This window comes from Rhipicephalus sanguineus, chromosome 1 (assembly GCF_013339695.2).
Source record: "Rhipicephalus sanguineus isolate Rsan-2018 chromosome 1, BIME_Rsan_1.4, whole genome shotgun sequence".
NCBI lineage: Eukaryota > Metazoa > Arthropoda > Arachnida > Ixodida > Ixodidae > Rhipicephalus > Rhipicephalus sanguineus.
The window spans coordinates 15,752,646-15,766,103 of record NC_051176.1 but is presented as its reverse complement, the minus strand read 5'-3'; the positions used below and the strand labels follow the sequence as shown (position 1 = coordinate 15,766,103).

The following is a 13,458-nucleotide window of genomic DNA, read 5'->3' as shown; positions in this document are numbered from 1 at the left end:
ATGTTTTGCCTCCAGGAGGTGAGTGAGTCTCGAGTCCATTTTGGGAACCTCCAGGTCCGTGGTGATTTCTTTGGTGGCTCCTTTAACGTCCTCGTGCAGATTCTTTAGGAGATCTGCGTACGTCTCGTTGGGTGGTGCGGCTTCATCTCTGATTTTTCGAAAAAGGTCCCAATCCACAAACTCGTATCTCACGGGTGGTCTGGGTTTGACACGCAACAGAATTTCAAGTATGCAGTGATCACTGCCTAGCCCCTCCTGAAGGTTGTCCCATGTGCCCTCGATTCCTCGGAGGAAGGTGAGATCGGGGGTCGTATCTCGGCTGACCGAGTTACCAGACCTGGTGGGCAGCCTAGGGTCTGTGACAAGTATTAAGCCGAGCTCCGCGGCGTTGAAGGCCAAGTTCGTCCCTTTGGCGCTTTTGTAAACGTACCCCCATTCCGTATTTGGGGCGTTAACTCTTTCGCTACCGCGGGAAAAGGGGCCGTTTTTACTAGGTGTGAAAAATAATTTTTTCCGGCTAGATAGTAATGCCTTATTTACATTGTTTGGTAGCACAATGTAGCTAAAAGAATGCTCTGCGCAATAACATAATTGTTGTACATATATTTATTACACATATTAATGAAAAAAATGTTTATAAAGAAAAGTTTATACAGTAATTAATCATTTAAGACTAAAAAGAGGATAACTTAAAAAATAATGAGGTAAAAAAAAATTCAAGATATACAATTTGTAGCTTCTTATGTTGCAAAGAGGTTGTACAAGTTTGAAAAATTATTGCTAAAAACTGTTCTTCCCACGAAAAAGAAAGTTAGTGAGGGTGCGTCTCGTGCCATTCTCGAAAGCAGTCCCTCGTCGGGACGAAACAAAGATAGACGCCGCATGGCTGACACAAAACTGCTGTTTTCATCTGTGTCTTTCGTTCGTCATAGCAGAGCTTGCAATTCCAGCGTTTTTCTTGCACCTGGGGCTTGTGTTCGGACTTTTTTGGAGGTGGAGGAGGGGGAACATGTCTTTCGCCCGTGCCAAGAATCTTGACGACACGCATACTCGTCATCGGTGCTGAAATCTGATGAGTCAACATCTTCTCCAGACTCACTGATGCTGATTACATCCTCAAAATCGACTGTTGATGCGCTGGATTCGTGAGAAATGCGTCGTCTTTTGGGAACGCCTACACGCGATGACGACGCCGATGCGCGCGCACAGCAACCCGAAACTTTTTGCGGCGAGAGAAAACTTCCCCGTTGCAAAAAACAAGCAAAACATCGCAGATCCCTTCGTGTGTTTCCCACTTTCTTACCTAGATGGCACTAGGCGCCCGTAAACTGCACGATGGCGTGAGAATTCAAACTTGAAATGCATCGTTCAAATTGAACGATTTGAATAGGCGCGGTAGCGAAAGAGTTAAAGTCACCCGCAACAACGAGAGGCGTGTTTCTTGCCGCCCGAGCCGCGGCGCCTAGTAATGTTTTAAAGTCTCTTTTCCTATCCGATGGTGAGCTGTAGACGTTAAGAATGAAAATGTTACAACTGCGTGTTCTGCTGGGTATGATCTCTATTAGCTGGGCCTCGAGGCCTGCCTTGTACGCGGGGACCACATGCTCAACAAATGAGATGTTCTTTCTGATTAAGACAGCGATTCCTCGGCCCTTTCCTCCTCGGTACGCAACTGAGCGGTACCCCGAGAAAGAAATTTCGTCACCACAAAGCGTTTCCTGTAACAATATGACGTGCGGCTTCTCCGCAATAGACCTGATAAGCTGTCCCAATGGAATCTTGCGCCTCTGGAAACTTGCGCAATTCCACTGCCAAATTTTCAGATTGTTGCTATCCGCGTTCGCCATTGTGACTACTGAAGATTATCCAGTTGCCCTTGCCCTTTAGCCCCACCGTCGGGGTTCGGGTTTGCCTGCTTTGGTACCGTCGACGTCGTGAGTCTGCTTATGGCTTGGACCTTGGGTCTCTCTAGTTGAGTTAGCCTCGTCTCCATCCTAGAGAGCATTGCCATCATGCGGCCTAGGGTCTTTTCTATTGAAGCTAGCCTCCCTATGCCCTTGCTTCTGGCAGGTGGAGCAGCAGCGGTCGCTGTATCCTCGCTTGGCTCCGCCATCTCATCCTCATTGTCTGTCTCGGACACTGTTTCTGGGTAGGGAGCTTTACGTTTGGGTTTGCCAGCTATGGGGCCTAAAGCTTGAAGTTTACCTTCATCGCAATGCGAGAACTGTTCTCTAATGCTATTTAAGGCTTCCTTAAGCTCTGCAAGTTCGCGCCTGAGCTGTTAATTTTCCGCTTCAAGTGATTGGATGCGGGGATCATTTACTTGCTCTGACTGTGCCTCACCTCTTGTTTTTTTGGCCGTTGCAGTCTTCTTTCCCGTCGAGGACTCTCCGCCGGAACCCTTGACTTTTGTCGGCCCACGCGTCCCGTTTCGCGTTCTGCGACCGGGATCGGGATCTCGACCTCGATGCGCTGGTGTTCCCCTGTTTCCGTGAACTGGGCCATCGCCTGGAGCAAGAGCGCCCCCTCGAGTTCGAGCACGCTTGCATGAAGGAACTGTCAGGTGGAGTAGTAGGTGTTGCTGAGCTTCCCTGTGGGTAGGAGAGGCTGGCGTCATCGCCACCGGCCATCTGTGCTTGGCGCGCCATTTGTCGTCGCCTTCGGCGCCGACGTCGTACGATGTATGGGATGTGGTATCGGTGTCGGCACGTCCTATCCCCAGTGATATGGGGGCCTCCGCACGCCTCGCACTTGGGTGTGCATTGGTGCACCCCCTCTTCTGATTCTGAAGACTTAGCTTCGCCACATCCGTGGCACTTGTTCTTCTCCTCTGCGCTACTGGCGCACACGTCGGCTCAGTGACCCACGTGGCCACACTCGTAGCATACGTCTACCTGCCGTTTGTACAGAAAGCATGGAACGAGGGCGGCGCCGCATATGACTGTGTTTGGCACCCGCATACCGTCGAAGAGTATAACTACTACGTTTGTGTTCTTAATTCTTCGGACTTCTAATGCCTTAGGGTTTCGTGGGTTCACAATCATCCTCTTAAGGGCTCCGTCGTCAAGGGAAGGGTTGATGTTTCTTATTACACCTTTGCACGTGCCATCGGGGGCAGCGATGTAGGCTGACACCTCAAAAGCTCCGAGTTTGGTATGTAACTTTCGGATTCTTGAATAAGCCCTCGCGTTGTGATCATGAGGGGTAGAGATAACGAAAATGTTCTGCACCTTGTTTGGGCACACGGTGTCCTCGCCAGTCTGTTGTTCCGTCAAGGCCGCTGCCATGGCCAGGGCTTGAGCGAGGCGTATGATGTCGGCTTTCGAAATGTTGAGGCCTCCCTTGGGGCGCACGATGATCTTGATTTGGTCCTTTGGTAATGTCGGTAGCCTAGAAGCTGCCGTGATCTGCTTCATGAAACTTCTGGCCGGCGATATAGCCGCGTGGCTGCCAGCCGGCATGTTCTTGGTGCCATCTTGCCCGCCATACGGCGACGTACTCGTTGGTTGTTTCCGCCTGCCGCCGAGAGCGGTCGTCCAACCCGCTTCATCGAGCTCCTGCGGGTTGATGTCCATCCCCTCGACGACTATGGTCCCGGGCATGGTTTCCATTGGTCAGCAGTTCGCTTGGGAGGCCGGGCGTCTGCGCGGTTAGCGTGCAGGAGCGCCGGCGTCGAGGCCACCTGGGCCACCACGCGCAACAACGCCGTAAGTAGGCTTAGTGCGCTAGGGTTAGCACTCGTACGGCGTGTTCAGAGATTCAAAATCACACAAGATGGTGAAAGGTTCACCCACCGATAAAACTCCACTCTCGGTGGATTCCTGAGAGCTTGCCGCTTCAGAAAAGGTATAGTTTCCGTGTGTCCATTCCGGAAAAACTGCCGAAAACATTGAAAGAAACGGGGTCCGATGTGAGCACGTCCGCACTACTCGGCGCCCCCTGGCGGAGTCTCTCTGGACCACCCTAAACTGAATATTTTTCTTTTGTGATAAGTGAAAAATGTTTTTTGCCATAGAAATAAAAAAAAATTTATACAGTCATAAATGTGTTGTTCTGCATCATTTAATGGCTCATTCTTTTTTTTTGTTTTTTCTTTTTTTTTTCATTTGCAGATGGTATCTCACACGTAAGCTCATGCCTGACTTGCACGAGAATTTACAACGACAAAAGCTGTCCCTGAGACAGAGTTGTACTTTTTTGATGACCGAACTTCTGGCACTGCTTCCACAGTGTTGCACGCTTGGTATGAAATGCAGTATAATATAAGCAAAGTTATGGCCAAATTTAGAAGACAGCCTGGAGCGTTTCCGTGTCCTTTTTCCTGATTATTTCCGAAAGCTTGTGTCGGGCCAAAGGCTGTGCACTGCACCCAACATGCTGGCACCTGTTTACTATCATGCTTTTTTGCAATTTCTTACAGTGGGTTCGCACACATTTTAGACTAGAACATAGGGCCACGCGGAGGTTGCTTTCAACCGACAAGCTTTCCGACGCGCATGGCGTAATCCTTGCAAAGCCAATTTAAAACAATCCTATTCTGTTTCATACTGTATCAGTTGTTTAATATAGGACTATACCGCGGTTAGCAGGAACATGCAAGTGCGTGGCTTATGTTCAGCATATAATTAGGCACAGGCAGAAACCAAGGGCACTATAGGCACATTGTCTGCTCTACTGAGCTGCCCATTTGCTTCACCTTTGCTCAGCCCATTGAGGATGTGAAGCAGCAATACAAATACAAGTTCTGGTAGCACACAGCCATAGCACACCAAGTCAAATTGAAACTCGTTCGGCCGCAGCGGCCGCGTTTTCGATGTAGGCGAAAATGCTTGAGGCCCGTGCGCTTAGATTTAGGTGCATGTTAAAGAACCCCAGGAGGTCGAAATTTCCTTAGCCCTCCACTACGGCGTCTCATAATTATATCTTGGTTTTGGGACGTTAAACCCCAACAGTTACTATTATTATTGAAACTTTCGTTTGCCAGAAAGGCTGCAGAAGCAACAAAATGCAATCTTGGAAACGACTGCACAGTTCTGACGGCATACAACCAATGCAGTGTTATACATGGTGGTAAACTAAAATAGGCACAAAGCGTTCAGGCTTTCCTGTTGTTACCATACAGTTCTTACTGATGCTTATGATGACGAAGGCTGTTGCGTCTCACTTCTGCAGAGAGGGTCTCGCCCTGTACTCTGAGGATTGTCCAAATTAGCCGAGGTGCAGCCAGATACATCTGAATTAATGAGATGCCATTAAATAAGTAATGGATGTGCTTGCCAGCACCAGAAGTATCAGATTTTCCAAATTAACCAACTTTTACCATATATGGCATGCGTGGATGGCACAGAGGGGCAGCAGGTGACATGCGGTGTGTACTTCTTTTCCACGTGTGCCACTTCCTGCTTTCAGTATTACGAGCCTGCTAACGATGGAATGATGAAATTGTGAACAAGCACCCCTACCTATGCAAGCACCCACTCGATACGTTACTAGCTATTTGAAATTAGCGCCAACTATCGAGCAAGCGCCCTGACCCCACGAAAACTTTTATCATGTTTGTGACATTTTGCATGCATATCCCCAAGTCAAACCGAAGATGTCGTCATCGATTTTGACTGCATGGGCCTGAAAGCAAGCAGCCAACAATTATTGTGTCAAAACGAAAGCTGCTGCTGACAAAACCATGGTGATGATGATGGATGATGATTATTGTAGCCCTGCCTTTAGCAACTGCCAATAGGGGATATTCATAATGCTTGGTGCTCCGGCAACACTGGGCGCGTCCGCCATTTTGTGTTGGGCGCCATCGCGGAATCGTCTGCTAGCGGCTCCAAAGGAAAGGCCACAGAGAGGTTGAGCAGCAGTCGTTGGCGGAGCTTTCGAGCCAAGAAAATGCGGCTGTTTTCTTCGGCACCCATAGCCGAATGGTCAGAGGATCTCACTGTACTGCCACAAATTGACGAGAACACAATATCCGAGTTCTGAGCGCATAAAAACTCATCCGGATGGCAGCTACAAGAGGCGCACCGCTTCGCAAAGCCAAACTGCCGTTGGCGTGCGCTTCCGATCTGAGGTAGGCGTTCAAGAAAAGCACCGCTTCGCAAAGCCAAACTGCCGTTGGCGTGCGCTTCCGATCTGAGGTAGGCGTTCAAGAAAAGTGTTCGTTGCAGAGGAGATGTGACTGCCAAACTTCTGAGATAACTTTGCACTGCAATACATCTACACTGTATTTACCACGGCGATTATATACACGCGTCATAAGCGCTCGTCAGGTATCGACACCGCATTGTTTCTGCGCGACCTGTGCAGCGCTGTGCTGCTTTCCTCGGCTCATTTTTTTTTAGCCACAAGTATCTCTACACCCTCCGCAGTAGTGTGTCATAGTTTTTTTGAAATAAACACGGCATGGAAATATGCATGAGCAGTGCGCCGCAAACCAACAAAAATACTCATCTGCGTTTCAACTGTATACAAAGAGAGCGACCTGAGTAGTGCTTTTTTACGTGCGCACTGGTTGTTTATAATATCTTGTGGTCGTAATCTATGGCGTCGATCTAGTATTGTCGTTCTGGTTTTCTTTAACGCTATACATGTGCGTTCATTCGCATATTTTCGTGAAATATTGCGCTCTTTGCTTTCGCATCCCACGGCGGCATGGGCCCACGATCAACGGAAAGATGAATGCGATATCTATCGGACAAATAGCTCCACCTACTGTACGGCACCGTAACTCTTGGCTCAGTGTTCGCAGCGCACGCTGTACGAAGAAAGCAAAAGAACAATAAAATGGGAGGGATAATGAGGTGTAAAGCGAAGGGCAGACGCGGCATGCGGACTATGTACTTCAGCGCATGCTGTCTTGCGAAGTTTGCAAAGAGATGCCTGTTGGGATCTAAGTTGCACCGATTGAGTCTTGTGTGGCGGCGCTGATTCTCCGCGGACGCGAACAGCAGCGTCTGTGGTACTGCTTACACGTTTTACGTAAATCCTTGCTTTCGTCGATCTGCAACACTGACAAGTTAATGTTGATCAATTATGCTCTCTCGCGCGTGTGCGACGTCGGCCGTCTGTTTTAAAATGCATATATCGGGATATATTGTTCTGCAAGTCTACCTTATATTGCAGGCGAGCAACTAAATTGCACGGAGAAATAAGAACCGACGTTGAAGAACGCTTTTGTGTGCCGATCATTTCCGAATTAAAGCACAGTGCCGACCTTGTTGATGAAACAAGTTTGCGTCGGTACATCTGTTTCTTCGTTCAGGTAACTGATAAATTCGATTAAAAAAAGTGTTACTTTGTTCGCGGCATTACCAGGGCTCTCTCGTTGCTTGAACAGCGCGCGAAACATTGGGAAGACATCGCAGAACGAAGATGAAAAACCAGTAGCTAGCACCTGAAAGGCTGCGATATGTGACTGGTTTCGTTTTCGCGCCCAACAAAACATGGCGGATTGTCGACAGATGGCGCTGTACAGCCTCATTAACGAACTCGGACATAAAACTAAAGGAGCACTGCTGAAAGCCGTAGAAAAGTGCTTACAGGAGAGGGAAATACCAGACAGTTGGCGAAAAAGTAGAATGAACTTAATCTATAAAGGCAAGGGAGAAAAGGATAACATTCGCTCGTATAGACCGCTAACCATTACATCGGTGCTATACAGGTTGGCGATGCAGGCAGTAAAATTAAAAATAGAAGAGTGGGTAGAACAAAATGATATTTTGGGAGAACTTCAGAATGGATTTCGAATTGACAGGCGGTTAGACGATAATCTGTTTGTTCTTACCCAGTGTATAGAAATATCGAAAATAGAAAACAGGCCCTTATACGTAGCTTATCTAGATATTACCGGGGCGTATGACAACGTTAATCAGAAAATTTTGTGGGATATACTGAAAGAAGTGGGCATAGGTGACGACTGTATACAGCTTTTGAGGGAAATATACCGAGAAAATAGTTTGTATAGAATGGGAAGGAATAAGTAGCAAGGACAGCGTTGAAATCCACGGCAATCAAATAGATGCAATTTTTATGGACTTTGCCAAAGCCTTCGATAAGGTTTCTCACAAAAAATTACTTTTTAAATTAGAGAAAGTACTTAAAAACAAAAAGTTAATGGGCTGGCTTTCTTTTTACCTGACAAACGACAACAACTTGTTTCCTTTCGCGATTGTAACTCAAAATATGTAACGGTTGATTCTGGCGTTCCCCAGGGCTCGGTCCTAGGACCTCTACTATTTCTTTTGTTCATTAATGATATTGTAGAACAAATTCCTGTTAAAGTGAAACTTTACGCAGATGACTGTGTTTTGTACTCAGAGGTTCATAGCACATCCGATCAACTTCTGTTAAATCAGGCATTTCAAAAAGTAGCCTCTTGGTGCTAGGAATGGCAGATGGTCATTAACTTTGATAAAACTGTTTTTATGCGAATTACACACAAGAAAAGTCCTTTGCATTTCAGATACAATGCTAACAACACTTTTTTGTCTGAAGTCACTAATTATAAGTACTTGGGGCTTTACATATCGAATGATCTATGCTGGAACAAACACATTACACACATAACGACGAATGCAACTTACAAACTGTTTTTTCTACGTCATTCACTGAAGCTATCCACTCCTTCTGTCCGCCTTTTAGCGTACAAATCAATTGTTTTACCAATATTAGATTACGCCGTTATTATATGGGATCCGTTTACTAAGACTAACATTAACAAATTAGAAAGAGTGCAAAAACGAGCAGCGCGTTTTATTTACAATAATTTTTCAAGGACTTCTGTTACGGACCTATTAACCAGAGCTCAACTTTCACCTTTATCATTAAGATACCGTAACTCAAGGCTTAAGTTTTTGTATCAACTGATTAACGGCCATTATCAAGTAGACATAGCTGATATTTTTTCTTTTTCTTCTGGCTACTCTACCAGGCAGAGACATGACCTCACCATAACCCCCTTTCCCACACGCAATAATTGCTTTAAGTATTCATTCTTTCCTCGCACCATAGTCCAGTGGAATAAATTAACTAATGCAATTGTTTCAGCACCCTCATTGGCATTTTTTTCATCGAAATTAGAAAGTGCACTAATCAGTTGAATCGTAGTACATACTACTGTACATGATTGTTAAATGTATTCTTGTATTTTTTATTGTATGTTTTTGCCCGTTGAAGTATTTTTTTTCCCTGTATTCATTGTATAACATGTATATACTATATGTCATTGTACTTGCCAATTGTTCATAACTAACTTGATGTACCACCCTGCTAAAATCACCAAATGGTGATTGCAGTATCTGTAAATAAATAAATAAATAAATAAATAAATAAATAAATAAATAAATAAAGGGGCTGAGACAGGGATGTCCTTTGTCCCCGCTGTTATTCATGCTGTACATGGTGAGGATGGAAAAAGCGCTAGAAGGTAGCAACATTGGATTTAATTTGTCACACAAGCAGGTCGGCACGATGGTTGAGCAGAAGCTTCCAGGTCTATTTTATGCTGATGATATTGTCTTATTTGCGGACAGTCAAGATGATATACAGCGACTGGCAGATATATGCGGAAGGGAATGTGAGGCTCTAGGACTAGGATTTAGTGCAACAAAATGTGGATTGATGGTATTCAGTGATCACGAGGACCATGCGGTCTTTATACAGGGCCAAAAAATACCGAGGGTAAGCGAGTACGAGTACCTCGGAGTATGGGTAAATGAGGGGGATAGATATATGGAGGTACAAGAGAAAGCATCGGTAGCAAAGGGAAAGAGGAATGCTGCAATTATGAAGCACAGAGCTTTATGGGGATACAATAGGTACGAGGTGCTTCGAGGGCTGTGGAAGGGTGTGATGGTCCCGGGGCTTACATTTGGGAACTCAGTAGTGTGCATGAAGTCAGAGGTACAATCGGGAATGGATGTAAATCAAAGGACGGTGGGCCGCCTCGTGTTGGGCGCTCACGGGAAGACGACAAATGAGGCTGTAAAGGGTGATATGGGATGGACAGGCTTTGAAGTGAGGGAAGCTCAGAGCAAAATGAGATTCGAAGAGAGGCTGAGGAAAATGAAGAACAATAGATGGGCAGAGAAGGTTTTCAGGTATTTGTATAGAAAAAGCGTTGACACGCAGTGGAGAAAAAGAACTAGGAGGCTCATCAGTAAATATACGGCTAGCAGTGCGGGCGATATGGCAACAAGGAGCATTAAGCGGAAGGTCAGAGAGGCGGAGAGGACTTATTGGATGGCAGCAATGGAAAAGAAGCCGGCTCTGAGTAACTACCGAAAGGGAAAAAACGAAATAAGGAGGGAAAGGTTTTATGATAATTCAAGGGGAAGCGCTTTACTGTTTGAAGCAAGGTCGGGCTGCCTTAGAACGCGTAGTTATAAAGCGAGATTCAGTAACGAAGAAGAACAATGTACATGCTGCGGGGGAACTAAGGAAACGATGGAACATGTACTGATTGAATGTGGCGATATTCACCCAGGTATACGTGTGGGCACGAGTCTACATGAAGCCTTGGGTTTTAGGGACAACAATGGAAAGCTGCACACGTCCGCGATAGAAATAAGTAAGAGACGGTTAGAGTATTGGTGGCAGAAAAGTAGAGATAAAGAACAAAAATAAATAATGGGGGAAAAATAAGGTCATTTTGCGTTAAGAGGCAGAGAGACAGACCGTGAATTTATAATTGTTTGATATAATAACATAGATTTAATCAATGTAGATAAGGTATTAAACCAGCATGAAACAAGGAAGTTTTTTATTTTTTTTCTTCGAGCATGGTGGCAGACATGTCACCGCCCTGTTTTAAAGGGGACGCTCATAGCATCCATCCATCCATCCATCCCCTATTGGACGGGAAATCTGGATCTGGCACAATAGGTCTCCAAATCACTGAGGCGATGTATCTGCTGCCGGATGTCTTCAATCCTGCAGGTGGTTCGCGTGCCACCAGTGTTCCAGTCTTTGTTTTGTTTAAGTACAAGCCACAAAGTATGGCTGTTTCTTGCGCGAGGAAATAACGAGGGAAGGGGTCCAGGGGAGCGCAAACTTTGGACTGTTTATTCAAGAGACAGTGCAACCAAATATATAGGCACAGACATGCGCAGGAAACTAGGCACACAGCGAGCGCATACCACCCTAATCACAACCTGTGATCTATGAACTTGCGCTCTGCCTGCGAAAGAGACAATGAAGTGTCACTGATACACATGCAACCTCGTGCTTTGATATGATATGCCTCCAACAACTCTCGAGCCGTGGTGTCCCCGCTTCTACCCAGAATCTGAATCTTATTCAAGCACGGCTCACACTTATGTGAACTGCAGTGGGTCGGCAAATGTGCCCCATCTTTACCTTTTAGTGAAAGCTCATGTTCCCGCGCACGCTCATTCACGCACCTTCCCATCTGGCCGACATACGTCTTGCCACAGGATAGCGGAAATTCATACACAACACTGGTGGCACATTTTGTGTACGACTTGGCGTGCTTCTTGCCGCAACCACCTTTCTTGCTCCCATCAGATAGGATACGTGGGCATAGCTGAGACAGCTGAGACAGCTTGTTTTGTTGTTTCCACTGCCTCCTACTGTGGTTGCTATTGGCCTCGAGATTGAACACAGTCGGCACCTAGCGGCAAACGGACGAAGCCCCGAAGTGTGGATGCCGCTGGTGCATTGTCACTCCAGCAGCAGCGTGTGCTGTGTTTGTTTTTCAAGAATCACAGTGGAACTTGACGGGGACGATTTGGTCGATGTTGAGTTAACTGATTCTTTCTTTTTGGTAATGGAAGTTCGTGAAGTCAGTCGCTTTTTTTTTAGTAGCGATGCAAAAAGCATTTGTTTAATGCGACCGCACCACATACGCTTGTCGCTTTTCAACATGCTGTGAGACTAATATTTGTGATTCCGTGTTACAGCACCATTGCCTCTGAGCACAATTCTGACTCATGTTAGGGACTGTGTCAGGTTTATGGTCCATGGCGACAAAATTGTTGCGGCGGGCCACATCACTCAATTCATGTGCCGTCTCTTCTATGTGCTGCTCTGACGATGCTGCGCACGTTATCCCATTTGTGCTCCAGCCTTCCGGGCTTAGCAAAGAGTACAGAAAAGTGTACATCAAGTTGGCTGACGAGAAAACAATAGCATAATTGAACTGCTCATGACTTGCAGGATGCTAATAAAACCTCAAGTTGTTCGGATATGGTTGGTCGCGGCACGTACTGCAATTTGCTATATCGCATCTGGCGAGGCAGCTAATCCTGCTAGTGAAATCTATGTATACGCTACGGTAACTTCAACTTTGATAGTATATCAGGCTGCAATCATTTCTGGAAGACTCACTTAAAAGATTCAGAGAACAAATATATCAGCATGAGCAGAGGCGATAAACTTGCTCGCGCACGTTCATTCATAGCTTACGTGGTCCGTCCGTTTCTGGCTCGTGAAACGACATTTTTTGCTCTGAAAGCGATCATGCACAAACTGGACAAGTTTCGGCGTTCCTATTTGTACTTGGAAAGACTGAAAATGCTTCTCGTAGTTCAGCAATCGCGACGGAAAACGTGCAGACTACAGTAAGGCTCGGTGACGCTTGCTTTAAAGGACTGGCAGCTCACGCAGAAAAACCTTGCATTCTCTGCGAAGGTGGCGCATGAAGGATGTAGGACGAATTGCATACTTGGAGACTCGATTCATATACTTGGGGAAGTATGCAAAAGCTTAAGCAAATCTTTACTGGCAGCCATTGCCAAGTCGCCACGATCTTTGGTGGACTGTGACGGTGTTCACGCACGTAGTGCGTAGAAACTACGCATGCAACAAACATTGTCACTAATCCCTTTAATAGGGAGGCAGTCGCCAGGCAGATTCCAAGGGCTGACGTATCGGCCCCCCCGAAACGCACCACGAAAGCGCGGACAATTTAGAGTAGGTCCTTTAATGCGCCAGCAAATTCTGGTTGTGGTCCAAAGACCGAGTCAGAGCCAAGAGTTGATAACGCAAACAAAATATATTTTCAGTTAAAGCAGTACAAGCATCACATAAACATGCACATTCGGCTGGTATCCATCACAACTCGCACTATAACTTAGATGGTGCTGAAACACACGGGAACAGAACAAACAGATCACGTGCTACAAATGCAATCTCATGCATTACATGCTATTCAAGAACAGTTAAAGTCCTGAATATTCACCAACGTATCCAGTCCTTAATTCTTGGAACGTAACTTGAATGCCTCTCTTGCAGGAAACGCTCACACACACTCCAGCGCTGATTGTCGTTGTTCCCTTTTATCGTTGGTCCGGGATGTTTCTCTTCCAGGAAACACTCATGTAACTTGTCACTGCTCACACAGCGTCATCATCTGATTCTTCCAGATCGACGATCGACTGACCGTACTACATCATAAACACGTCTTCTCTGGCTGGCCGAACCACACTCAACATAACT

General features: G+C 46.2%; 1 protein-coding gene across 8 annotated transcripts in view; it reads left to right on the top strand.

Moving 5' to 3' along the window:
• LOC119389576 (mitoguardin) overlaps positions 1 to 13,458 on the top strand; it is a 500,148-nt gene that overhangs the window by 27,038 nt on the left and 459,652 nt on the right. The window contains exon 2 of one of the 8 annotated variants that reach the window (XM_037656918.2): positions 4,113 to 4,243. The exons of the other annotated variants lie outside the window; for them this stretch is intronic. Coding sequence (XP_037512846.1) covers positions 4,135 to 4,243 — 109 coding nt within the window. The 5' untranslated portion in view covers positions 4,113 to 4,134. The remainder of the gene's footprint in view (positions 1 to 4,112; positions 4,244 to 13,458) is intronic. 8 annotated transcript variants of the gene reach the window in all.